Raw genomic sequence first — 26290 nt, forward strand, 5'->3', positions numbered from 1 at the left:
ATAAAAATGTGCCATTCATATTTCTGTTGCAAGGAGCATACATAGCTGACTGAAAGCCCCAGTTGTTGGTCCGCTGGATCCACCAAGACATTTGCACCGGGGGCTGCTCCCAGCCAATGACTGAGGATGACTCGCACTGGCCCATTCCTATGGGATACAAGACTCCTCCCACATGTGATTTTAAGTGAGGAACTCTCCATCAGCCTCGCCAAATTTCTTAGAACTGTGCTGTAGTTGAGGTTTTTCCTATTCAGTCCTCCATCCCTCCCCCTCCCCATTCATAGGTGTCAGACCTGCATCCTGATCTAAAGGTTCTCCCTACCCACTCCTGCTCCCTCTGGTTTATCCTTCACAAACACTTCCCCCCCAAAATCTCTTGCACATCTAATCATGTCTTGGCGTCTGCTTGCTGAAGGACGCAAACAATACACTACCCCTGACTTATTCTGGAGAATGGCATAAACCTCCCCATCTTTGTCTGCTTATGTCAAAGGTCAAGCATGAATTGCTGATGACATTTTAGGTTGATGGGACAACAGCCTGTCTTCAAAAGGCCTTTGATGATTTCAAACCACTACTTTCCTCACACCCACTGTGAAAAAAAAACGCATAGGATCTACAACTGTGTCCAAATTCCTTAGATCTGAGGAACCACAGACACGTGCAACTAAACCTTGGAGACGGTGTGAGTGCAATGATAGGAAAGCCGACCAAGTGTGAGAAGAGCAGTCCTGAAGGGTGTTCTCCGTGGGTTTCCGTGAACATGGTGCAGAGCGCACCAAAGCTCATTCCTCAAACACCAACCACCCAAGTGCTCTGAAACAACGAGAAAAAGTAAGTCAGCAGTCAAACACTAGGACGTGCAGCCTAACTCCCGCCTCTTACTGGTAAGTCCCAGTGTACAATGGTGGATTAGAGGCCCTTGGAGATCCTGTGGCAAAGGAACTGGTTTCAATCCCCACATTTATTTGACAAGGGATCTGCTTTTTAACACTCCACAGAACTAGGGATCTGGAGTCTGTGCACATAGCCGTGTTGCTACACAGGTTTCCCTGCTTCCTGTCTTCCCAAATTTAGACCTTTAATTTTCACCCCCAAGGTGTTTTCTTGCTTGTTTGTTTACCCTACTGTATACGAGTGGCAGCTGAATCCGTCATTAATTCATTCAAAAAGCAGTCGATGAGAACTTTATTCAAAGTTCTGGGCTACACTTTGTGGGAAGTAAACATGAACCCGGCTCCTGTCATTCTCAAGGGTCTTAGCCTCAGAGGAGGAAAGATAAGGCGTGCAAACAGACCACTCAGCGGGAATCCTAAAATAATTACATCTCAGAGAACAGACAACACCCTGATGGGGTCACAGATGACTGAGCATGGAACAGCAGCGGGGAACAAGCAGCGTGTATGTGTAGCCCTGTTTGTCAACAAGATGACCGAGGTTTCAGAAACATGTGGGCCCCAAGCTGGGTTCCTCCCCGGTGTCCTAACTCCAAATCCCACCGAATAAAGCTTCTGCAGCTGCTGCCTCCCGCGGACTTCGCATGGCTCACGCACTCTACTCTCTCGACAGGATTTCTTTGTTATATTTAACTACCTATGTGCTAAAATTTGAGCGTCACAATCAGCCCCCAAATATGGACCAGCTCCCATAGCCGAAATTCCCACCAGAAGCCGGGAGTCCGGGTTACTAAAATCAGCGTTTGTGAATCCTGACTCAAGTTGTCGCACCTCGGGATCCGTAGAAGCCGTTTCTCCGTAAAAGGGCCTTCAGCCTCAGTCAAGTTCTGAAAAAATGGGAATGAGGTGTCTATCACATTTCCCCGAATATATTGCTTCAGGCGCAGGCCAGGTGTATTAAAAAACTCTTTATAAAGTATTTTCCTTCAAAAATGTGGCTACGAAAGAACAAGTGGGACTCATTTTTTTTTAATGTTTCTTAGTTTTGCCCGCCACACCCTTCGTTGTCGCCCTTCCGACCACATCTCATTAGACAGGCAGCATCTGGCCACCCTCCGAGGTCCTGATTTTGAAAAGAGGAGCCGGCCAATCAGAGTGCGCAGCGATGTTTGGCGCTGCCATTCGAGCCTGAGCTGTAACTGAGGGTGGGACGGCCGCCGTAGCTCCGGGTGTCTGCCCAGGAGGTGGGGGCGGAGGCATGAGGAGAGCTGCTTGGCTTCAGTGAGCGCACCGGGATGTGCGGGCCGGGGGCCTCGGGCGGGCTGATGGCGGAGGGCAGGAGCAGCCTGTGAAACGGGGTGACGGTGGCAACCAGCCCGGGCGGGGACCGGGACTGGGAGAGGCGCCTGAGCAGCCGGCTGGTCCGGCGGCTGGGCTAAGGCGGGGACGCGGGGGGTCAGAGAGACGAGCCCTCCACTGAGCCTGCCGGGGCAGGAAGGGCGAGAAGAGTCGTCTGAACAGTTCGCAGAGAGACGAGGGCTGAGTCAGGTTTGGAGGACGCGGGATCTCGGGAAGTGGCCGGAAGTGGCGAGAAGCTGGTAACAGGCGTTGGTACGAGGATCCGAAAGGAGCAGGAGGAAAAAGGGAGGTGTGTGTAAGTTGCGGAAAGGATCGGTGACAAGAAAGAAGGTCTGTGTAAGTGAAGGAAAGGTGAGGTGTGGCTAGATCAAAGGACTAAGAAGACGGTGGGTGGAAGTGGATAGAGGAACAAGGAAAACGCCGTGGACGTGTCTGGGGTCCGGGGTCGGAACAGCGCCAGCCTTGGCCGGAAGGCAGCGGAGCAGAGCGCAAACCTGAGCGTTTTCGGAAATTGGAAGACTTGGTGGCGAACGAGATTCCGGACTCAGATCCTGCCTCGGAGAGTCCCGGGCGGCGTGTCCGGGATGTGGGATCAGAGGCTGGTGAGGTTGGCCTTGTTGCAGCAGCTTCGGGCTGCCTATGGCATTAAGGTCAAAGGTAGCCGTGCGCAGTGCGATCGCAGGAGACATGAAACGACAGCCACGGAAGCAGTGGTAAGTTCTGAGGAAGTGGATTGAGGGTTTTGTTTTTAAAAAGCACACCCTGTATCATCACTTATTACCAGGTCATGCTAAAAGGTTCGTTCTGTATGGGTCCAAAAGAGAATGTGGTGGTGCGTCTAATTCAATACAGATGGTCAACTGCTGAAATTTAAAGAATGACGTTTTTTATTCTTTACTGGAAGTTTTGGTCTTTGAGAGAAGGTGGCAGGGTTTTTCAGCCTCCGCAGCGTGACATTTTGAACTATAACATTGAGGGGGAGGAGTGTCGCTGTCCTGCGCTTTGTAGGATGTTTAGCAGCGTCTTTGGCTTCTACCCATCAGATGCCAGTAGCGTCTCATTTGTGACAATTAAAAATATCTCCAGATATTGCCAATTTATTGTATTTTGAACAAGTAGCACATGGGAAGGGAGACGGACACTACCCCATTACCACAGTTATAAGAGTGAGATTTGGAGAGGAACAAGGGGGACCGATACATTTTCTAAATGAATCAGTAGGTGAGGCGGTGTGACAGAACATTAGAAATAGGTTTCGGATAATATCTCTATATTCACCAATTAAAAAAAAAAAAAGCTTGCTGCTTCACTATATCATATCTTGAGACATGAAGTTATTATTTTTTTAATGAGTAAGTGGAGAAGCCAGAGTGGAATGATTAAAAAGCTGTTGCTAATTTTGGGGTGGTCAAAGTAAGGGGATTTTGAAGGAGATTTTTATATCTCTACTGCATCATCCAGAACTTCATTGTGAAAAATAAATTGCATATAATGCATTTTATTTTAAATCTATTTGCCTATTAAATCTATTTGCCTATTACTACTTTCTAGGTGCTTAGAGAGGAAAACTAATAAAATTAAATTGCATAGCTCTTAATTTATAATTTCTGAAAGATAAGTATGTGGAGAAGAAAACTAACAAAAATTTGTATACCTCTTAAATTCTGGAAAAATTGTTTTTGTTGTTTGCAACTTAATGGCAACATATTTGTTTATATTTAAAAGCTACAGTGTTTTTTTTTTCTGGTTGTAAAACTGGCTTTCCAAGATCTCAAACGTAGTTGGTTTTGTAAGTATCTGAAAGAATTTGTATGTGCATTTTTTTTTTCACCGCTTAAGATAAACTGACACCTATCTTTAGAGTCAGATAGACCTGAGTTTGAATCCTGCTTGATCCCTACTAGGTGTGTGATTTTAGCCTGCTTGTTTAATTTTCCTCTGCTTCAGTTTCCTTCTCTGTAATAATGGTATCTCTCCTTGGTTGTTTAAGGGATTTAAAAAACTGTAGATTTAAAATCTGTAGATAGGATTAGCACAATGCCTTTCATGTGCCGCTTAATTAATGATGGTTATTAGGATAATAAAAGTATTGAGAATAATGAAACTTAAGAAAAAGAAACACCCTAAATTCTACTTATGTATAACATTTTTAGACTTACAATCAGCTTCAGCATCTGATTTATTTTAGCATTTTGTTTGGTTGCATAGTATCAAGAAAATTCTGGTTTACCGAACTAAGCGGTTGTCCATACTAACATTTTTTTTAGGTAGCTCACCTTGAAATGATGGTTGTAACAGTAGCAAATATTCTTTGAATGCTTACTCAGTGTCAGACACTGTTATAAATATTTTGCATCTTTTAGTTTATTTAATTCTTTCTACAACCATGACTTAGGACCTATGTGGGTACTGAGACATAAATAATATTAATTTGATCAAGGTCACTTGATAAGTAGAAGAGCCAGGATTTAAAATTTGGCAGTCCTGCCTCTAGGAGCTTGCCCTCTTAGGCACTGTACTGCACTATCTTTTCTATATTTGTCAATTAAATGGAACCAGATGCTTGGAAAAGGACTAGTGAGATTTTGTTACTCTTTTGAATCATTAACAATGCTGGATGATTTCCCATATATGGTAAATATAAGGTTAAATAATATGCTCTTAAAACATAAGTGCTTCAAGAGCGTTCATGGAGAGCGCATGCATCTAAGCTAAATTAACCTTTGTGAGATTAGGTATACCCACTTATTTAACTTTGTATAAAGCTTCAATTTATTTTTAAGTCCAGTGAATAGCTATAACCTTTTAAATCAGTGACACTTTTTAAAGAAGTTTGAATGCATGCACAAAGATGGTGAGGTATGTACAAACATGCAAGTTAACCAACATACAAGTTTACTCTTGGGGTCTTCAAGTATTAAAATTTGAATGTGAGTAATACATTTGAATATGACTTAAACAATGGTAGTTAAATGAAATTTGAATTAAGTAGTTGCAGAATCTCTACCTTGCATACCTCAGAACATAGTTTCAATAAGCACTTTTCCATGGACTGTGGAAAAGATAATCAAGTCTAAAAATAACCACTTCTAGTATAGTTTAGGAAGTACTCAATGAGTGACAGGAAGTACCACTGTAAATTGACTTAGCTTTTTGTTCAAATTAGTATTTAGAGGTGACAGAAGGAAGATATAAGGTCATTATTTATAAGGTTACTGAAGGAACCGGTAGTATTTTGGGGGTGAATGCAAGAGTTTTGGGCCAAATTCTGTTTAAGAGTTTTCTGTTTCAGTGCTAACTAGATTGATTTTCCTTTATGACATTAGAAACTGGTGGAAATTACCACATTGCTTGAGGGCAGTGACTTATCTTTACTATCTTTGTACTCCCAGCACCTAGCATAATGTCTGGTGTATAGTAGTTACTTTTTACCAAATGTACTCAAAATAATTGTTTTCATTGTCTTGACTGTTTATTTCTGCTATCTTTTTTTATCTCCTGATATTTTTAACTTGCCTAATGTTTATGAAAATTTATATTATGCCTAATATTTGTGTTAGAATAACTAAATTTGTCGTTTTAGGGTAAAATATTTGGAGTACCTTTTAATGCATTACCCCATTCTGTTGTACCAGAATATGGACACATTCCAAGGTAAGCAGAGTTTGAAATGAAGAATAAATATTTCAAACTGGTGTTTGAATGTTTAAAAATAGTCGATGGATGCACACATTTGTTTTTGAACTAGCAAATAATTTCATTTCTTAACAGTAATGTAAAAATTTTTTGAAACTTTTACATATTTTAACTTTTTGATTTGTACTCATTCCCAGGATTGAATTTTAAGGTTCAGCAGTGAATAAAAGTTAGAAAGAAAATTATTTTTGTTCTATTAAGTTAGAGTTTTCAGTTCTGTGCCAATTCTTTTGCTGCAATTCTGATTATATTCAGTAATATTTTGAATTACCAATTCAGTTGTAATTTTTGTATTTCTTGTTTTAGAAATGTTGGATAAAAGAATGTTTAAGCTAAGATATTGGAGTATTTGTGAATATAAATTATGTAACACTAACTTTTCTGTTCTGTGTCACTATTTATAAATAACCTATGGACTAACAGCATCAGAAATTACTAGAGAAGGTTACATCTGAAGAAAATATTTAAAAAATATATATAAGGAAACTGTCTTAGCTCTTACTAATTAATTTCCTCTCCGTCCAAAGTAGGGTTCATTCTGGCTACTCTAGTTCAGTAACCTGGGTTTTTAATCAATGCATTGTCCAAAAGCATTTATTGAACACCTTGCTGCTTAGAAAGGTTTTCCTTCAGCATATAGGTGTTGATTCACAATCTTTATAAGGTAACCACTTGCTGTTTTGCTTTTTATATGACCTATAAAAGGATTCTTTATAATGATTTTCAACATTTAGATTGCAAAGTCATATTCCCAGTAATAATGACTACATCTTTGTTGTAATTTCGTTGCCTGCTTTTTTTTTTTTAAAAAAAAACAAACTCTTCTGTCAGTTGCCCTCTGCAACGGTCAGCCACTGTGTACCACTATGATTCTATCAGTTGCTTGCAGCTGACATCCGTTCTAATTTCTTGGTACCAGCTAAGCATTTAAAGCCAACTCTGATTGTTCAGAATTGTTAATGTAAAGAAACTGAGCACATACCTTTAAATACGAGAAGGATTGTAAGGACTGGGATATATCCAACTTCTCTGAGAAGTAATGTTACGGTGAGAAAAAAACCTTGCCTTATTTTTGGGCTAATGTAGTAGATGGTAGATATTTTGATTGAGCTGTGTATGTTGTGTAAGGTCACACACGGAGAGAAAGAAAAGAAGGCTTTAGACAGTCCTGGGTCATCCTAGCATGTAGGTCTGGCAGAAAAAGGGGATCCGGAAAAGGAGTCTGAGAAGAAGCAGTCAGGGAGTCAGCAGAAAAACCAGAATAGTGATGAGGAGTATTTTCAAGATGATCAGGGGATGGTCAGTTGTGTTCAATGATGGTAGGAGAAGATGAAGACAATGAATTGACCGTGGGTTTGGCAAGGCAAAGGCCATTGGTAACCTTGACGAGAGCTGTTTTGTTGGAGTAATGGGGTAAAAGTCGGATTGGAGAGGGTGGAGTAGAGACTGGGCTATGAGGAAGTAGAGGCAATAAAAGTGACAAATCCCGTGCTCTGAGTGGAAGCGGAGAAATGGAGTAGGATGAGAAGGATGTAGGATTAAGCGGGCTCATTGAACTTGTTATGGATAAAAAGATGGGTGTTAGAGAAGAATTTAGGAGCTAGTAACCTTTTATCACAGGGATTAAAGGGATTTGTGGCATCGGAGCTTCTGAAGGGAGTGTAGTGCCTGGTCTGCTGATATACTTTGGCAGAATAATAGGATTTAGAAAGATGTGTATCTGGCCACCTGAAAAGATTTTTCTCTTTCAGTTTTCTTGTTGATGCTTGCACATCTTTAGAAGAACATATTCACACAGAAGGGCTTTTTAGGAAATCAGGATCTGTTGTTCGTCTAAAAGCACTGAAGGTAAGCATATTCTTGAACTGTACTTTTTCTTTTTTTCAACATTTTTAAAATTAGTTTCAGGTGCACAAAACAATGTAATAGTTAAACATTTATCATTTATATCCCTCACACAGTGACAACCCCCTCCCCTATCCACTACCCCTCTGACATCGCACACAGCCATTACATTTCCACTGTCTCTATTTCTTATGCTGTACTCCGCTTCTTGTAAATATATATATATTTATAAAATTGTAGTTAACATTCATTGTTGTTTAGCCTCAGGTGTACAGTGCAGTGATCAGGCATCTACATCATCCCTGAGGTGGTCTCTCTAACGAGACAAGTGTCCATTGGATACCCTACAAAATCTTTACAACATTATTGATTACATTCCCCAAATTGACTTTCATATCCCCGTGGCAATCTTGTGGTTACTGACTGTGCTTTCTAATCCCCTCACCTTCCCCCTTATCTCCACCCCACCCCCCCATCTAGCAACCCTCAGTTTTTCTTCTATGTCTCTGAGACTGTTTCTGATTAGTTCATTCATTTATTCTTTTCTTTAGATTCCACATAAAAGTGAGATCATATGGTATTTGTCTTTCTCTGACTGATTCATTTCACTTAGCAAAATGTTCTCTAGGTCCATCCATATTGTTGCAAATGGTAAGATTTCTTCTTTATGGCTGCGTAATACTCCATTGTATAAATGTACCACAGTTTCTTAATCCAGTCGTCTACCGATGGGCATTTCGGTTGTTTCCATGTCTTGGCTGTTGTGTATAGTGCTGCAATAAACATAGGGGTGCATACATTTTTTTGAATTAGAGTTTTGGATTTCTCCGGTTAGATACCTAGGAGTGGAATTGCTGGATCATAAGGCAGTTCCATTTTCAGATTTTTGAGATACCTCCATACTGTTTTCCATAGTGGCTGCACCAATCTGCAATCCCACCAACAGTGCACAAGGGTTCCCTTTTCTCCACATCCTTGCCAGCACTTGTTGTTTGTTGATTTATTGATGATAGCCATTTTGCCTGGGGTGAGGTGGTATCTCATTGTGGTTTTTATTTTCATTTCTCTGATGGTTAGTGAGGTTGAGCATTTTTTCATATGTCTGTTTGCCATCTGTATGTCCTTTTTAGAAAAATGTCTCTTCATGTTCTCTGCCCATTTTTTTCTTTTTTTAAAGATTTTTTTATTGGGGAAGGGCAGCAGGACTTTATTGGGGAATAGTGTGTACTTTCAGGACTTTTTTCCAAGTCAAGTTGTTGTCCTTTCAATCTTAGTTGTGGAGGGTGCGGTTCAGCTTCAAGTAGTTCTTTCAGTCTTAGTTGTGGAGGGTACGGCTCAGCTCCAGGTCCACTTGCCATTGCTAGTTGCAGGGGGCGCAGCTCACCATCCCTTGCGGGACTCGAGTTGAGCTGGCAACCTTGTGGTTGAAAGCCCAGTGGCCCTTGTGGGAATCGAACCGGCAGCCTTCGGAGTTAGGAGCACAGAGCTCCAATCGCCTGAGCCACTGGGTTGGCCCCTCTGCCTATTTTTTAATTGGATTGTTTGTTTTTTTGGAGTTGAGTTGAGTGCTGTTTTTATAAATTTGGGATATTAACCCCTTATCAGATATATCATTGGCAAATATCTTCTCCCATTCAGTAGGATCCCTTTTTATTTTATTGATGGTTTCCTTTGCTGTGAAAAAACTTTTTAGTTTGATGTAATCCCACATGTTTATTTTTTCTCTTACTTCCCTTGCCCGAGGGGCTATATCAATAAAAATCTTACTCTGGGTAATATCTGTAAAGTTTCTCCCTATATTTTCTTCTAGGAATTTTATGGTTTCAGATCTTACATTTAAGTCTTTCATCCATTTTGAATTCTTGTATATGGTGTAAGGAGGTGGTCCAGCTTCATTTTTTTGCATGTGTCTGTCCAGGTTTTCCAACACCATTTATTGAATAGACTGTCTTTACCCCACCGTAAATTCTTGCTTCCATTGTCGTAGATTAAATGACCATATAGGTATGGATTTGTTTCTGGGCTCTCTACTCTGTTCCAGTGATCTTTGTGTCTGTCTTTATGCCAGTACCATGCTGTTTTGATTACTGTAGCCTTGTAGTATAATTTGATGTCAGGTAGCATAATTCCTCCAACTTTGTTCTTATTTCTCAAGATTGCCGAGGCTATTGGGGTCTTTTATGGTTCCACATAAATTTTAGGATTATATGGTGAACTGTAATTTTTCTTTTGTACCACTTTTTGATTTGATTTTTACGACCGAAATATTTGTAGGTATCACGTGAATCATTGACAGAAATTGAATTTGCAAATAGCTTTTTTTATGACAGGAGAAAAAAAAACTTTTTTCCAAAAGAAAATGTATATCATTTGTGTAATGTTTCTTTTTTTTTTCGGTTTTATTGAAGTATAATTCACAAAACATTTAATAGGTACCACTTGATGTTTTGATTTACGTATATGTTGTGAAGTGGTCACCACAGTTAAGCTATTTATATGTTTTCAAAGTTTACAAAGTACTTTTAAATTCGTTACCCTGTTCCTATAAATGAAAACAAACACTTTTAACATTGATTTTAGTCTTCTGAAAGGGAGTGATATGTCTTAAGGCAAAAGTTAAGAGAAATTCATTAAAGAAAGCTCTTTAGAGTGTAAGAAAGGATACTTTATTTGCATTGTACTCTTAAGCCCATAAATACTCAAGATTATTTTATTTATTTCAGAATAAACTGGATCATGGTGAAAGTGGCCTGTCTTCTGCACCGCCTTGTGATGTTGCAGGGCTTCTTAAGCAGTTTTTTAGGGAACTGCCAGAGCCCATTCTCCCAGCTGATTTGCATGAAGCACTTTTCAAAGCTCAACAGTTAGGAACAGAGGAGAAGAACAAAGCTACACTGTTGCTCTCCTGTCTTATGCCTGACCACACAATTGATATATTAAGATACTTCTTTAACTTCCTCAGGAATGTTTCTCTTAGGTGAGTAGTAAGTCTTGGGAAATAATAGTTTAATTTCTCAACTAGCTAGATTTACCCCTCTAGATAATGAATTTCATTTGGAATGGAAAATTTTCTAAAAAATATTGTACATTTCCTTACTCTAAGATGTGTACACTGTATAATTTAAGAAACAATATACCAAATGATTTAATATTTCTTTGGTGTCTTAGAGTCATCATGAATGTCTTAAAAAATTTTTATTTTATTTTATTGGGGAACAGTATGTTTCTCCAGGGCCCATCAGTTCCAAGTCCTTGTCCTTCAGTCTAGCTGTGGAGGGCGCAGCTCAGCTCCAAGTCCAGTCATTGTTTTCAATCTTTAGTTTCAGGGGGCGCAGCCCACCATCCCATGCAGGAATTGAACAGGCAGCCTTGTTGTTGAGAGCTCACGCAGCCACCCCTCCAGAAGCTCAGCGGCAGCTCGTTGTCTTCAATCTAGTTGTGGAGGGCTCAGCTCACTGGCCCATGTGGAAAACAAACTGGCAACCCTGTGGTTCACAGCTTGCACTCCAACCAACTGAGCCATTCGGCCACCCTATGAATGTCTTAATGGCTTATTGATGCCTATAGGATCCTTTGTCCACTGAATGATTTCAGATTACAGTGTTTTTAAAATATTTGTTTTGCTTTTCAAATTTGTCCCCTCTCCCTGATATCACTGAGCCTGTTTGTTCTAGACATACTTCCTGCCTTCTAATTCAAATTTTCTGTGTGTGGGTTTGAAAATCAAATAAACATGTTCAATTTGTGTGGAAAAACAAAGTTTGCATGATTTTTATGATGTATATCTAAGCACACATAAGCTGTGTACTTCTGGTTCAGTCTTATTTCAAGCCAATCATGTAGATGGATAGATGAAGGGTAACATATTTTCCCTTGTGTTTGGTAAAGTAAGAGCTCTTCAAAATGTGTTTAATATGTTATTTTTACTCCATATTTTTTTATCTTTGGCTACATCTCATAAAACCATTTTTCATTTAAGGTCCAGTGAGAATAAGATGGATAGCAGGAATCTTGCAGTGATATTTGCACCAAACCTTCTACAGACAAGTGAAGGACACGAAAAAATGTCTGCTAACACAGAAAAAAAGCTACGATTGCAGGCTGCAGTAGTACAGACTCTTATTGATTGTGCATCAGATATTGGTAAGATGTAGCTGCATTATTAAATAATGGGATTTGTTTAAATGAGGGAGATCCCAGCTTCTTCCAAGTGAACTATAAAGACAACTGTGAGGAAGTTGGTATAGACTATTTAAATATTTCTAGGGGGAGTAGAGGAAAGATCTTAATTGCGAACATTTTCCTTTAGGGCATGTTCCAGATTTCATCATGGAGAAGATACCAGCTATGTTGGGTGTTGATGGTCTCTGTGCTACTCCATCACTGGAAGGTTTTGAAGAAGGTGAATATGAAACTCCTGGTGACCATAAGAGAAAGCGAAGACAAAGTGTAGGAGGTAAGTGTCAGTGACAGTCCGTTTTATGGGAGTACAACGATTTGCTTTTATCCGAAAGGCATTTGAACATAAAGAAGCAGAAGCTATAGTGTATTGGTGCTTACAGCATAGTTGGAAAGACATGGCATATGCATGTGAAAAGTGAAAATGACAGTACAGTCTAATATTAAGTGCTAGATCTTTAGCACAAATAAAATGTGTTCAAAGGAGAAAAGTTCCCGGGGTTGTAATGTCAGGGACTCTGCAAATAGGAGGTCAAACTGACCCTTCCTGAAGAATGGGTAGAGCTAGGGGAAGTGGGTGGAGGGTAAGAATACTTGCATCCTGTTCTAGATGAGAAGGCTGCTATGGAAAAAGATTTCTGTAAGGAAGAAGTGATTCTGTAAGGAAGAATTGCTGTCTATAAAAAGACGAGCATGACGTGATTGAAGCATTCATCCTAATCCTTAGGATGACACTGGGTTAGCTCAGTGTCAGGCTCAAGACTTAGAATATTAAGCTGGTATTGGAAAACCATTGAAGGTATGAGAAGAGGAATAACATGATTAAACTATTTTAAAAGTTATCTGGTTTGAAGAATTGAGACTTGAAGGAAAATTAGGAAGAAAAGTCAGAAATGTGTGGCATTTCAGATTATAGAGGTAACAGTTTGTCTTTCCATACTCCTGATTTCGCTGTGCTGTTCTAATTGTGTGTTACTGTCTGCTGGGGCTGAATCTGTTGCTCCATTGTCTCTTCTCTCTTCTGCTCTGGCTCTTGTTTCTCTTCTTTTTTCCTTTTTCTCCCGCATATTAACCTTGTTTGTCTGCCTAGGTGCCTTGAAGTTTGGCTTGATTAGCCACTGCCTACCAATTAGATAGAGCATTTCCTGTCTTTGGCTCTTCAGTGAGGCTTTCAGTGAGGTTTGTGCCTATTTCACTTGTGGGTGTGTAGTATATACACATAAGTGAGGTATAGCTGAGCTTAAATAATTATTTTGAGTGATATTTAATGAACATATTTAAAATACCTTTGTGTTTCATTGTGACTGAAAATTAGGAGCATATTTTTGCATGAAACTATTCCTGTTTAAGTCACAATTTCCTAATAGCTAAGTCCAGTACATATTTTTTTGGCCTGTATTATTCAGAATCTGTTTGACCACTTGACTATTTCCTTCCATATATTTTTTTTTCTTGATTTTTTCTTTTTTCTTCTTTTTAAAATTAATACTATGCTTCATTGTTTCCCCACCTCTAGCTATTTGTTCTGGCTCATTTCCTGGATTTTCTTTTTCTGACAATCTCTTAAATGTCCCATTCTTCCATACTTGATTCTTACACTTTTTCCTCTTCTTAAGTGATCTCATTCACTTTCATTTTTAAAAACTACCATTTCTGGGCTGATGACTCCCAAGTCTACTTCTCCAGCCCTGGTCTCACCACAAATGGATTTATATCCAGTTAGTGTCTCATAAACATGTCTAACTCTTTTTTGCATAATTTCCTTTTTCTTTTGGTGGCACCATTGTCTACTCAGTCATCAAAGTTAAAATTCTGTATGTCCTTATTTACTCTTTCCTCATCCCCACATCCCACTGCTCACCAGCGCTTATCCCTTTGATCTAACGACCTTCTTTCCTGCCTCCATTTTCCACTGATGCTTCCTCTGTTCTTCTCTGGCCTGGATAATTGCCACTCTTTCTTCAGGTCTCACCTTAAATATCACTTCCTCAAGGATACCTTTTTTGGCTCCCCAATCTAAATCTGTTACTGTATTTGTACTTCAGACTGTTTATCCCATTTGTCATTACGTATTTAGTATTTCCTTGGTGTATTTAATGTTTGTTTCCTCCAGGAGAATAAGTTCCATGAAGGCAAAGACCGTGTCTGTTTTGGTCACTCTTACATCTCCAGGGCTAGGCACAAAATAAATATTTGTTGAATGACTTAGTAACGTACTTAGAAGAACCTTCAGTTAGTTTGCCTGCCTCCAAGGAGGCTTGCTCCCTTAAGTGTATCTTTCACACCTGCTGCCAAAGTAATTTTTCTAAAATGCAGATCAGTCAATTTTGTTCCCCTTTGTCTTTGGAGAAGTTCAAGTTCTTGAAAATGACACACAGGCCCTGGTCTGCCTGATACACAAGGCTTATCCCTTATCATATCCACTGCTCCCTGTTTGCTCTAGCAATATCAAACTACTGGTTTCTAGTATACATAAATCCTGTTTTAATTACTTACATGCCTCCGCATGTGCTATTCACCTTGCTTCAAATGTTACCTTTCTACCTAATCAACACCTACTAATTCTTTAGAACACAGGCCAGGTTTTACTTCCCATGAAAAGCTTTCTCTCCTGCTGCCATTTCGTTCCTTTCTTTACAAGTAATGCTTTCCTCTTCCATACTCTTTCTGTACATTATACATACTTGTTTTACGTTGTCTTTTGTGTGTGTGTGTGTGTGTGTGTTTTTGAGTGGGAAATATGGGAGTATGGGAGTATAAGTGGAATGGAATAAAAATACATCCTTTAGTTTTTTGTTTTTTTTCTATTTTGAAACAATTCCTTTTAAATACCCTCACTTTAAATACCCTGACTTTAAAAATGTATAATCTGATACAAACTTAGACACTAGACCACAAATATCGATATAAATTATTGGTAAACAAAAGGTAAATGTTAAGTTACAATTGATTGTGTGATTATATATGCCTTGCATTTCAGATTTTGTTAGTGGAGCCCTAAATAAACTTAAATATAACAGAACACCCTCTATTACACCTCAACAGGAGAGAATCGGTAGGTATTATACATATTTATTTAAATGAAAATTTCTGACTTGTTTTGGTTTAATCAAATCCAATATTATTTTTAATGGAGATATTGTAGTATAATACTATGCTGTGACATTGCTAATTACATTGGATGTAATGAATCCAAAATTGTACGTAAGAATTTCTTTTAGGCTACTGTTGTATCTTTAATTTTCTAAATCATGCTTTTCTATTGCTTGTAAGTTGGGTGCTATTGAACATGTGAAAATAACTCAATCTTATTTTGTTTTAGAACCAGAAGTTTATTAGTGTATGTTCCATTTTTTATCTTGGCTGGCTTGTAGCTGAAATTCTGTAGCTCAGAAACAGACAATATAATAATTTGTTTTGTTTTCCAGATTAAATAAATTAACTGGTTAATACTCAGTTATAATGAAGAGCAAAAATAATATTTAGATCAGTTTTTGTTTCAACTCTTTGAAGATAATTTTCTTCCCTATGTTAATATTCTTTAATGTGAATTTTATGAATCTTAGTCTATTTGGTGTCAGTTTCTACTGTTTACTTTCTTTTTTAAGAATCTTGCCTATTTGCAACTTACCTATTTTTATTTTGTGGAATTGCATAGTGTTTATTAGATGTATAACATACATTTGATAATGTAAACATATTACCCTATTCTTTGGTTAGCCCTAAGTAATAACTTTATAAGAATAAATTAATAAAACTTCTGTATTTTATCCTGTGGGAGAAACAACAAATTGTGGTTTTTTTTTCAGCCCAACTATCTGAATCACCAGTGAATCTCACACCAAATGCTAAGCGTAAACTGCCAGTAGATTCTTCTCTTGGTTTCTCAAGTAAGAAAAGGAAGTCGATCAAGCACAATTTTAATGTTGAGCTGTTGCCAAGTAATCTCTTCAGTAGCAGTTCTACACCCGTGTCAGGTAGCAATTATAATTTATGTAATTGGGTTGTAAACATTACCATGAGTGCCTATTCTGGGCAAAGAGCTATTTCATAATAATAACACTTTTATTTTTTATTTTTATAAAAATTTATTTGAGCCAAACAGAGAATAAACCTGGAAGCAAGATCTCAACAGACTGAGAAAAATGTTTCCTGATACCATTCTTTAGGAGCCAGAGCTTTATTCTGTTTTTTTATCAATCTGAATTTTTATGAAGTCCCTAATTTTTAAAACAGACACTGGTCCGTATAACTAATGTATGTGTTTTATGGCTGTGCTCATTGAGCGTTATGATAAATAGCTCGGAGTGAGCGTTTGGGCTTCTGTGCATAGCACTGGTGCTCAGGTGTTATGTGATTGGACATCCTGAATTCTACTTTAGTTATTTCTGGATCTATAGCTATGGCTGTATAGCTGTCTTCTGTTGGGTAGCCAGAAGTTTGATCATCTCTGAATCTAGAGTGGGGTGGGGGTGTTACCATTGGAGTAACCATTATGAGTTGCATTTTCTTTGGGGGGAGGGGTGGTATTTTTAATGTTTTATATTCAGTTTTTATAAAAGCTTTAAAAACTTGGTTTGCACTGTTATAGCATGGTTTCCAGACCCCTTACCAGCCCAGCTATTTTCTTCCAAATGAACTGCACAAGTTACTAATTGTGGCCGACCAGAGCCTCCAGAGGATAATATCATATAATCATGCCAATTTGAAAACCACATTTTTGTTAGTGTGGTCTTAGGTTGAGCTGGCTTCTTGTGCATGTGTAGAATACAAGTTGGCTCATAGTAACTTGTGGTCAACCCAAAATGAAACTAATTAACCCAGGGTCCTCCTCATATTTGTCTCACATTTAGTCAAAAGGTGGGTGATCTCTGATTCTTTTAGATTTGTGTTGGTTTCAGACAGTGGTAAGAGTTCCATTTTGAATTCATTAGCTGGGTTATCAGATCTTCGCAAAAGCCTCTCTTTTGTTTCTAGTATCCAAAAGGTTTATATTTTCCTTGTTTGTTTTATTTAAAAAATTGAACAGAATAGCAACTTGTTCTCTGTGTTCCTTCACAGGTTTTTTTATGGTTCATTAAAGTGTAATAAGAACTCTGAGTCTACGTCTGTAGCTTTTTCAGTATTCAGAATTTGGAGGCTTAAAACTCTTTTAAAGTAACTTCATGTTTTCTTGATATTTAAAAGCTTTTCCACTTTGAAGGACTTTTTCCAAATGGCACATGTGAATTGTAGTTCTGCCTGCCTTATTTGCATTATAGCATCTCCCCCAAGGAAAGAGCTTGTTGATTCCTTCTCTCCAAACTACTCCCAAATAACATTCTTATGTTATTGTAACGTTAGTATGAGCCTGCTTAATCAGTGAAACATTTTTAATAAAAAATTTAACAAGTTCAACAACAGTAATCCTGTTATTTTAACTCACAATTTTTTTTAAACCCTACCTTCTTGGCAGAATTTGATAAATTCCATCTGCAAAATGCTTTTTTAAAAATGTATACAGGCAGCAATATTAATCTAAAATAGCATACCTATTTATAATTGCTTTCATACTACAGTCCTAGAGTAAAGCTACCTGTGTCACATTGGGTATATTATATTGGCCTCCAAAATTTTCTTTCGCCAAATGCATCCTAAAGTCACTATAATGGTTATAATAGTTTCTGTTTTAATTAAAAAACATAGATGTCTCTGGGGACCCGTGTGAATTCTTTATCAATACTGGTGTTGAGTTGAGAGGGTTCATGTTTGTACAGTGTATCCTGGGCATGACTCAAATATAAGTCAAATGTATATGGAGCTTCTGTTCATCACTATTTTATTTTTTTCCTAGTTTCTGTTATAGTCAGCTTCATGATGTAGTGTTAAATAACTTAATCAGAACGAGCTGTAGTAACTGCCAGTTCTTAGCATGGAACATGGCAGTAGTCAAGTGATTAGGGATGTGTTATAGACAATTTATTTGCCAAAAATATTGGACAGGTTGTACTCCAGAGTCAGGTGGACAGCAGTTGGCTAGCAGGTGCATACTGGATACTCAGACTCTAAATTGTTTTTCAATAATTAATATTTTATAATAGCATTAATTAATATTATGTATCAGGTAATGTGCTGGACTTTTAATGTACATTCCAGTAATATTTATATTCAACCATGGAAGTCCATTTTCAGAGCCTAAAGCCATTTAGTAAGTGGTGGGACCAATTCAAGTCGATCTCGAAGGCTTGCTCTTTCTCCAGTATGCAGCTGTGCCCACCCCTCCCTTGTATTTCTAAACAAGTTTAAAGCAAAACTCCAATGTGAAAGCAGTGTTTAATCTGACCTCTAACGGGCATCTAAAAATTAGAAAATTGATACTTTTTTTTTTTAGTTGAGTTGGGTTATTTGGCTCCTGAAATTTTTAACCAGAAATTATGTGATTTTGTTGTAGCTTAGGGGTAGAAATTAAGGTTTTTAATAGTTCATATTTTGAAAATAAGATATGTGGTACATTACATGTGTTTGTTTTTATAGTTCACTTTGATACAAGCCCAGAAGTGTCATCTCAGAGTTCACTCTCTCCTGTAGCCATCAGTGGAAATCATTTGATCGGTACAGATGTTCCAAGGCGAAGTAAAAGGATTGCAAGCAAAAAAGTTTGCAGGTAATTTATTCAGGACATTTTGTTTTCATTGGATAAATATTTTGTATATATAATATAGTTAATAAAATATTTTGTCTTTATACTGAGAATCATAATTTTTAAAAATTCCCTCTGCCTTTATAGTCTTATTAATCAACTGCCCCTTATGTATCCTCTAGAGAAAAATTCCTAATTTGAGGTCAGTTTGCTTGCTTAAAATCCTGCTTCATGTTGATGTGTGTAATTTTTAAATTTCTGATTAATTTAAAAAGCTAGTCTATTCTAATGATTCTGGTTTATAAGTGACTAATGTGTGATGGGCAGGAAAGATCAATTTTATTTGCAAATACAACATGTTCATATATGGTATCATAAAGCTTAATTGATTTTAGAAAATTACTACACTGTTCACTTACTAACAATATGACTTGCTCTGGACGTTCTCTAAAATTTCAGTTTGCAAGCATTTCTCTGGGTTTATGTATGCTACAAACTGACGTTTCTAATTCTGCTCTTTTAAGAGTGGAATCAGGAAAAGCAGGCTGCTTCTCTCCTAAAATCAGTCGTAAAGAAAAGATTCGAAGATCTCTTCGTGTGAAATTTAGTCTGGGGAAAAGTAGCAAAGATGTAGTAAGTATCTTTCACCATTTTTCATTGATGTTCGTGTTAGCATAAAACTGTAGATTCTATGCTAAAAAATCCTCTCGATGCCCCCGCTCCAGTTACTGTCCCATCCACTGCTCCTCGTTAGGCCAACCTCTTCCACGTGAATGTCTCCAGTTCCTCCTTACATCGATTCCAGTGGGGCTTTCCTCCCCAACACTCACTGCAGCTGCTCAAGGCCACCCATGAATAAGGTCATTGTTGCCCCAGCCAGCGGACAAATACCAGCCCTGGTTTGACCTGACCTGCCTGCTTCGTTTGACCTGGCCGATCACTTGCCCCTCTTCAGTGTTCTTTCTTTCCTTGCTTCAGGGACACTGCACTCATGATTTTCTTCCTTCTTCGCTGGTTACTTTTCTAACTCCCATGTATCAGAGGGCCCAAAGCTTTGTCGTTGGATTTATCTTTTCTTTTTCCACTCGTGGTGGTTGGTCATCAGCTTTAAACATCATATGTTTACTTGAGGCTTTCAAGTTTATATCAGAATGCTCTCCTGAACAACTTGGCTGTTTCTTAACATTCGTTTCCTTACCTCCTTACTTGGATGTTGATCCAATAGACATTCGGGTGTAACCTGTCCCAAATAGAGTTCTGATAATGCATTTCTTCACTGCCTCTATTTCCCCACTTCTCCCCCAACCACACTTCTATCTGCAGTCTCCGCCATCTCAGTTAATGGCAACTTGTTCTTCAGTCACTTAAGGCAAAAACCATGCAGGCATTCTCAACTCCACACTTTCTCTCACACGCCTTATCTAAACCCTCAGGGAATCCCATCTAACTTTTGCTTTCAGAGATATCCAGACTGACCAGTTCTCACCAGGACTATATTTCTAACCTTCTCTAAGTCCTGTTTTCTCGAACGTGGATTATTGCAGTAAGCTTCTACTGGTAGGTCTACTGCTTCTACCCTGCTGCACTACTACAGCCAAAATTATCCTTTTAAAACCCAAGTTAAGTCATGTCACTTTGCTCAAAAGCCTCCAGTGATTCCTCATTTCACTCAGGAAGAAAGGCGAAGTTCTTAGGTTGACTGCAGCCCTCCACATGAGCTGTTCCCAGCCAGGGATCCCTTTCCTAGCCTCTTCCTGCCATTGCCCCTTGTACACTCCGCTACATCCGCTCTTGCCTCCTTGCTGTTAGTCAAATGTGCCAGATCTGGCTTCAGCCTTAGAGACTGCACTGGCATTTTCCTCTCCCTGGAATGTTTGTTCTTCATCTAGAGCATAAATTTCAGAAGGTTTTGGTCTTGAGATTTATTTGTTTGTTTGCTTGCTTGCTTTTCTTTTCTTCTTTTCTTTCACTATTGTGAACAGTCCCTGGCACAGAATCCTCAAAAATAAATTTTTTTAGTTAATGAATACATGAGGCTGTTTTTATTTTAGATCATAACATATTAACTAATAGCCAAGTCAAATGAGTACAGTTTTCATCAGCATACATGCAAATATATTTGTGTTGGCTATAAAATTGTTATTCAATTACATATCCCTTTCAATTCACTATAGAGGATTTGGTAACTACAAAAAATTTAATTTGTCTTAATATTTTGAAAATTAACTGGTTCATTTCTTAACCAGAATTTTTTGAATTTTTCTTTTTTGTACAGAATGGGTGTTCTGGTGTCAATAGATTTGAAAATGTTGGTCGACGACTTGCAAATCAACAAAGTTTGAAAAATAGGATTGGATCTGTAAAAACAGGTCTGCTTTTTAGCCCAGATATTGATGAAAGATTAACAAAGAAAGGTAAAGCTACATCTCTATGATATTGTTAGGAGTTTTACCCAAAAAGCCTACTTTAGTTGATTTAAAAAAAATTCCCCCCCCCCAGCTTTATTGAGATATAATTGATGTATAACCTTTAGTTGTATTTTAATGACAAAATATATTAGGTAATTTACTGTTCTAAAAATTTAAAATTCATGTTTGAATAATGAAAATAGTAGAATTGGCAGTGTATTTTTCTGTGAACAACTGGAAGATGCTTATGAATGTAAATGTGAAATGTTTGACATTTAAAAATTACTTTTAATATAATTCTCTAATTTATTGGAATTAAATGCTTAATACTTTTATTTACCATGTATTTGTATAATATTTCAAAACCAGGTAAAATATAAATGACTAAAAACCCTGAACTGCTTTATTTTAGGTTCAAAAAAGATTAGTAAGTCTGAGGAAAACTTATTAACTCCAGAGCGACTAGATGGAACAAGTTACCGGATGTCTTGGACAGGACCTAGTAATTCATGTTTTCGAGGAATCGATACAAATGAAGCTTCTTCAATAGAAGGAAATCTTGAGGTGGAAAACTCTTGTTTGGAGCCTGATATTACGGTGGAAAAGTCATCTATTTATGAGCTCACCCCTTCTAATGTACATAGTAAACATAGTCACAACAAAACTGGAAGCTCTCTTAGTGATAATGAAAATACCTTGAGCACAGAGACTTTGTTGAAAATTCAGGAAGCATTTTCTGAATCTGGAAGTAATCTTTATGCATTGATAAATCACGGGCAGTCATCAGTAACTAATGTGGGGAAAGTAAAATTAAATGAAACATCTTTTTTAGCATGTAGCCCAGAGAAAAATCTATTTGAAACTAATGATTTGAATGTGATAGGATCAGAGGAATACCACACTAGTAAAGGTGAAAATCGTTTTTCAGAAAGAGACTTCTCACTACATCATACTCAAAAATTAGATAGAGAAGCAACTATAAAATGTTACTCAACTGAGATGAGGATGGTACATGAAGAAAGCATTCATTCAAATATACCAAACGATTATTTAAGCAAGCAGGAATTGCCCCTCGATGAACAAATAAAGAATCAACATTCCCCAAGGGATAAGCTAAATACTGAATTAAAGAAGGACAATGTGACTGAAGAAAACGTACCGAAATGCACAGCTACTACGGAGGATGTGGCTAGCACCTCTTCCTCAGAGCAGATTGCATGTAATGTAACCAACTTGTCAAAACCTAGGTCTGTGAGAATGGTTCAACAGCAGTCATTGGTAGAAACATGTGATACAACGGTTTCTGAAAGTTTACAAGTAACAGAGCATGGAAAGGTTTCAGACCACATACAGTGGTTTAATAAGCTTTCTTTAAATGAATCAAATAGGACAAAAGTTAAGTCACCTCTTCATTTTCAGCGTACACCTGTCCGTCAGTCTGTCAGAAGAATTAATTCTTTGTTGGAGTATAACAGACAACCTGTGAGGCATAAATTGGCACATGTTGGTGATACAGCTTCTCCTCTGGTTAAATCACTGAGCTGTGACAGTGCTCTTCCCTCTTGTGTAGAAAGTAGGTCAAAAGATTCCTCAGTTTCATGTACCCAGTCAGGTCCTAAAGAACAGAATTCTACACCATACAAACAGTCAAATGATGCAATTTTAGAATCAAGCATGGAATTAACTTCTAAGTCTTTCTCACGGATGAAGAGGCTCCCAGACTCCATGAATGCTTCTCTTAGGTCTACCAGAGTTTATAAACAGAAAGGGATATCCGATGACCAAATTAAGGTTCCCTTTGATGATCTGACAAATCATGCTATATTAAAATCTGTTGTAAATAATAATATGGGCTTTTCTTCTGAGATAAATAACAGGGTCCTTAGGAAACCATCAGAAAGGGAAAGGATCTGGTATAAAGGTTCTCCCAAAAATCCTATTGGAAAAGCTCAGCTACTACCAACAAGTAAACCTGTAGACTTGTAATTGGTAAATGTTACACTTTGTAGACTTGTAACTGGTAAATGTTATACTTTGTAGACTTGAAATTGGTAAATGTTATACTTATCCTTAATGTAAATAAAATTAGCAGTTGGTGATGTGACTTGAAAGGTAATCTACATGTTAATTTATAGCTCAGGATCATTGTTACATGATGGATTTTAATTTCACTGTACAAGCAACTTGAATTCTTATGCTTATATAAAAGCCTTTGTTTTTCTTAACTATGGCAATATTTAAAACTTTAATTTTATTGTGATCTTTTAAAGCAGAGGTTACACTTTACTTTTTAAAAGAAATTGTTGACTGGGTTTATGAGAAATTTTTGAAAATTGCATGAATTCTATTTTTTAAATGTGATAGGAAGAATGGAATGAGTTGTGTCAATTTCCTGTTATCATTCCTCCTAAGTCAATAAAAGTTTCTATAGGACATTTCTAACATGTAAAGGGAAGAGACAAGTCTTGGAAATCTTATTTCTTGAATTAATGTTTATTGTTTTTACCCAAATACCTAGACATTAGCTTGTTTCAATAGTATCTTAATCCCTTCTTCCTATTTGGGGCAAAGTAATTAGGTTTCTATTGCCTGTAGATGTGTAGAGTGTGTTCCCTTGAATTAAGAATAATAGCTAAAGCATAATAACGACCTGAGTGTCCTCATATAATATGATGCTGCAGGAGTAATTGATGACTTTTAAACCATACTGTTTTTTTAAATTTAATTTGCACAAATACATTTGTGTGTTTTATCTGACATAGAATTTAAAATTAAGGAGGAAGAATTAGCTTGAAAATTTTAATCAAGGTGATTTCTTATGTTGAGATGCTTGACTTTAGAATTTGAAGTAGTTGATGTACCTCCATATTTACCTTGGACTCTTCTTACATGTTAGATTCTTACAGAAGCCTATGATGGTTTTGTCTTGTATGTAAATGTTATTTATTTAGCATGGACATTAAAGATAACTTTCTGAAAATGACGCCTGAGACTAATGAAATTCAAAGTACCTTTTAGAATTTGACCCAAATTGTCAAGCAAATCTATTTAAGTTTATATTTTAAATTATTAGAAATTACAAGTCTTTAAGGAAGGAATAATAACAGTAGAGGTTCTTCTCTAAGTTTTAGAGGAAGGACTATGCAAGGCAGAACCAACCACTGGAGGAAGTCCTGCTGGTCAGTTGTTAGAACTCCACAGGGAGAAGTCCGGGCTGAATAGAGCAGCAGTGCTCCCCTACTCAGAGCAGCCGGATTTACAGTGTGTGTATATATGAGGAATTTAAAGTCATCAGATGTTTGCTTTACCAAGTTGGTAGCAGAGCATCTGTTTTATTTCAGAGCTGTTTTCCTCTCTCTAGGAATCCACCTTTTCTCAGAACTAGTAAGTATTTGACTTAAAGACTGTAAAAAATCTGGAGATACAAGCATCATGTTTATGTGACATCAAAACAGTTTTGTAATGTAGACTGGGTATGTGTTTCAGATGTTTATAGTATTTCTCTACTAGTAGAGATAGAAAATATTCATAAACTCTGAGATATGTGTTGTCCAGTTTGAAGAAATTTTTTGAACTTTTTAACATGCATTAATGTCCTTGTATATCCATGAGGATGGGTGAAAGGGTCAACTGGAACAGTGATGTCAGTAAAAAGGCATAGGAAATTAACTACATATCACCTGAATTAGTGGCTTTTCTGAGAGATGAATCAATAATCAATAATGAGAGATATTTATTTCTAAAAAAATATCACGTCACTCCAATTTTGTTAGCTGAAAGTGAATAGCTTGGAAGCATGGGAAGTGGAGAAAAAAGGAAAATTGATTTTAGACTTGATTTAATCTGTTTCCATTTTTTTTCTTGCACAAAATAGAGAATAATGTTGCTAATCTTGTGGGAATATTTGATCAAGTGATATGCAAATATGATTAACAAAGTTAAAAGTGGACATGTACAGTAACTTCAAAGATTATTTTCACTGTCCTTAAACAAGTAAAGACTTAATTTATGAGCGACAAATAATACAATTACATAGAACTTAAATTAGGCTGCTTAGCAGCACCCTATAGAAATACAGGATTTTGATCATCATTAAGCTCAGGGTATACATGATAGGTGTTTTTAAAATACCAAATTTCATATGAATCATACACAGTTTGGTATATTTCAGTCAAATTTACATTCACCACAAAAGCAGAATATTGCAATGACTTCTCCATTTTTCCCAGCACAAAATAACAGTGAACAATGTTAAAGTAACTTCAGAATTGAAAAATGTAGAAGCTCAGTGTGCATGAATAATAATATTAACCCCCAGCTTGGTCTTTGCGCCCAGAACTAATAGTGTTGATCCAGCACACACCGAAACAAAAAGCAGGAAGCCGAAGAGCATCCATGGAAGGTAAGGTGCTAGGAAGGAGGCTTGGCTTCTACCCAAAAGGCCATGTGTCTCATGGGTGAATTTCCTGTGCCTTCCATTGCATAAAATTGCTATAGGTGATCACGGATTTGCTGTATAGAACTAGGGCAAGAGAGCTGCATTTTAACCTCGGCAAGTTTGTTTACTTATTAGTAATTATTAGTTACTCTCAGGCCCCCAGGTACTTCAGTCTTCCCCAATCTGAAAGAAATTTGCAATACAATGTTTATTGTGTGGTTTTACATTTCATTTTTTGTCTTTGAACAAAATCCAAATGTTCAAGGTTGCTTTATAAATATTGAACAGTATTCTGGGCCCACCTGGATAAATGTCTGCTGTGTGTGGGGAGCATGGTTTCTTTGCAGGCCAAAGGGTTTTTACTTGGCAGTTGGTGTGGATGTTTAGAAATAACACTCAGAATTAATATTCCCAGAGGTTTTCAAGTGTTCTGGGTGTATCACTTTAACAGGAGTTTCTATCATTTTGTATTAAATATCCTCATAATTTCTCTGCTCAGTGAAAGGGCGCCTGAAAGCAGCCTTATGATACACCCTATCGTCGACATCATTAAAAGTTCTTAGGATGTCTTTATCTTTTGTTTCTTCTACCATTGCCCCGTTACCTCTTCGAGACTAAAAAATGCTGGAAGGGGGCAAAATTAAAGATGTGCTAATGGGGGCAAAGTACAAAGTGGCAATCAGGCGCCTTGTTAATTTGCTTGAGAAAAGGTGAGTCACTTCCATGGGGGTCGACAGATAGAGGATCCCTAGGAGATAGATATACCTGGAAAGCGAGGACTGAACGCTGTGCGGCTCGGGCAGGAGGCACCAGCATTGGGTTGTGTTCTGGGGAGCCCTAGCCCCGGTGG

At 37.6% G+C, this 26290-nt stretch overlaps 1 protein-coding gene across 1 annotated transcript; it reads left to right on the plus strand.

Moving 5' to 3' along the window:
* Positions 1 to 2076: 2076 nt before the first annotated feature.
* Positions 2077 to 23985, plus strand: ARHGAP11A (Rho GTPase activating protein 11A). Its single transcript, XM_019725552.2, has 12 exons — positions 2077 to 2968; positions 5839 to 5909; positions 7703 to 7799; positions 10520 to 10773; positions 11776 to 11939; positions 12106 to 12252; positions 14956 to 15030; positions 15785 to 15952; positions 18489 to 18618; positions 19119 to 19227; positions 20870 to 21008; positions 21415 to 23985. The coding sequence occupies exons 1-12, from the start codon at positions 2840 to 2842 to the stop codon at positions 22986 to 22988; spliced, it is 3057 nt and encodes a 1018-aa protein (XP_019581111.2). The 5' UTR covers positions 2077 to 2839; the 3' UTR covers positions 22989 to 23985.
* Positions 23986 to 26290: the final 2305 nt, after the last annotated feature.

This window comes from Rhinolophus sinicus, linkage group LG03, assembly GCF_036562045.2.
Source record: "Rhinolophus sinicus isolate RSC01 linkage group LG03, ASM3656204v1, whole genome shotgun sequence".
Taxonomy (NCBI): Eukaryota; Metazoa; Chordata; class Mammalia; order Chiroptera; family Rhinolophidae; genus Rhinolophus; species Rhinolophus sinicus.

Coding starts and splice junctions, on each gene's coding strand:
- ARHGAP11A (XM_019725552.2), top strand. CDS start 2,840: ATGTGGGATCAGAGGCTGGTGAGGTTGGCCTTGTTGCAGCAGCTTCGG. Junction 5,910..7,702: donor GAATATGGACACATTCCAAG/GTAAGCAGAGTT, acceptor TTTCTCTTTCAG/TTTTCTTGTTGATGCTTGCA. Junction 12,253..14,955: donor GCGAAGACAAAGTGTAGGAG/GTAAGTGTCAGT, acceptor CTTGCATTTCAG/ATTTTGTTAGTGGAGCCCTA.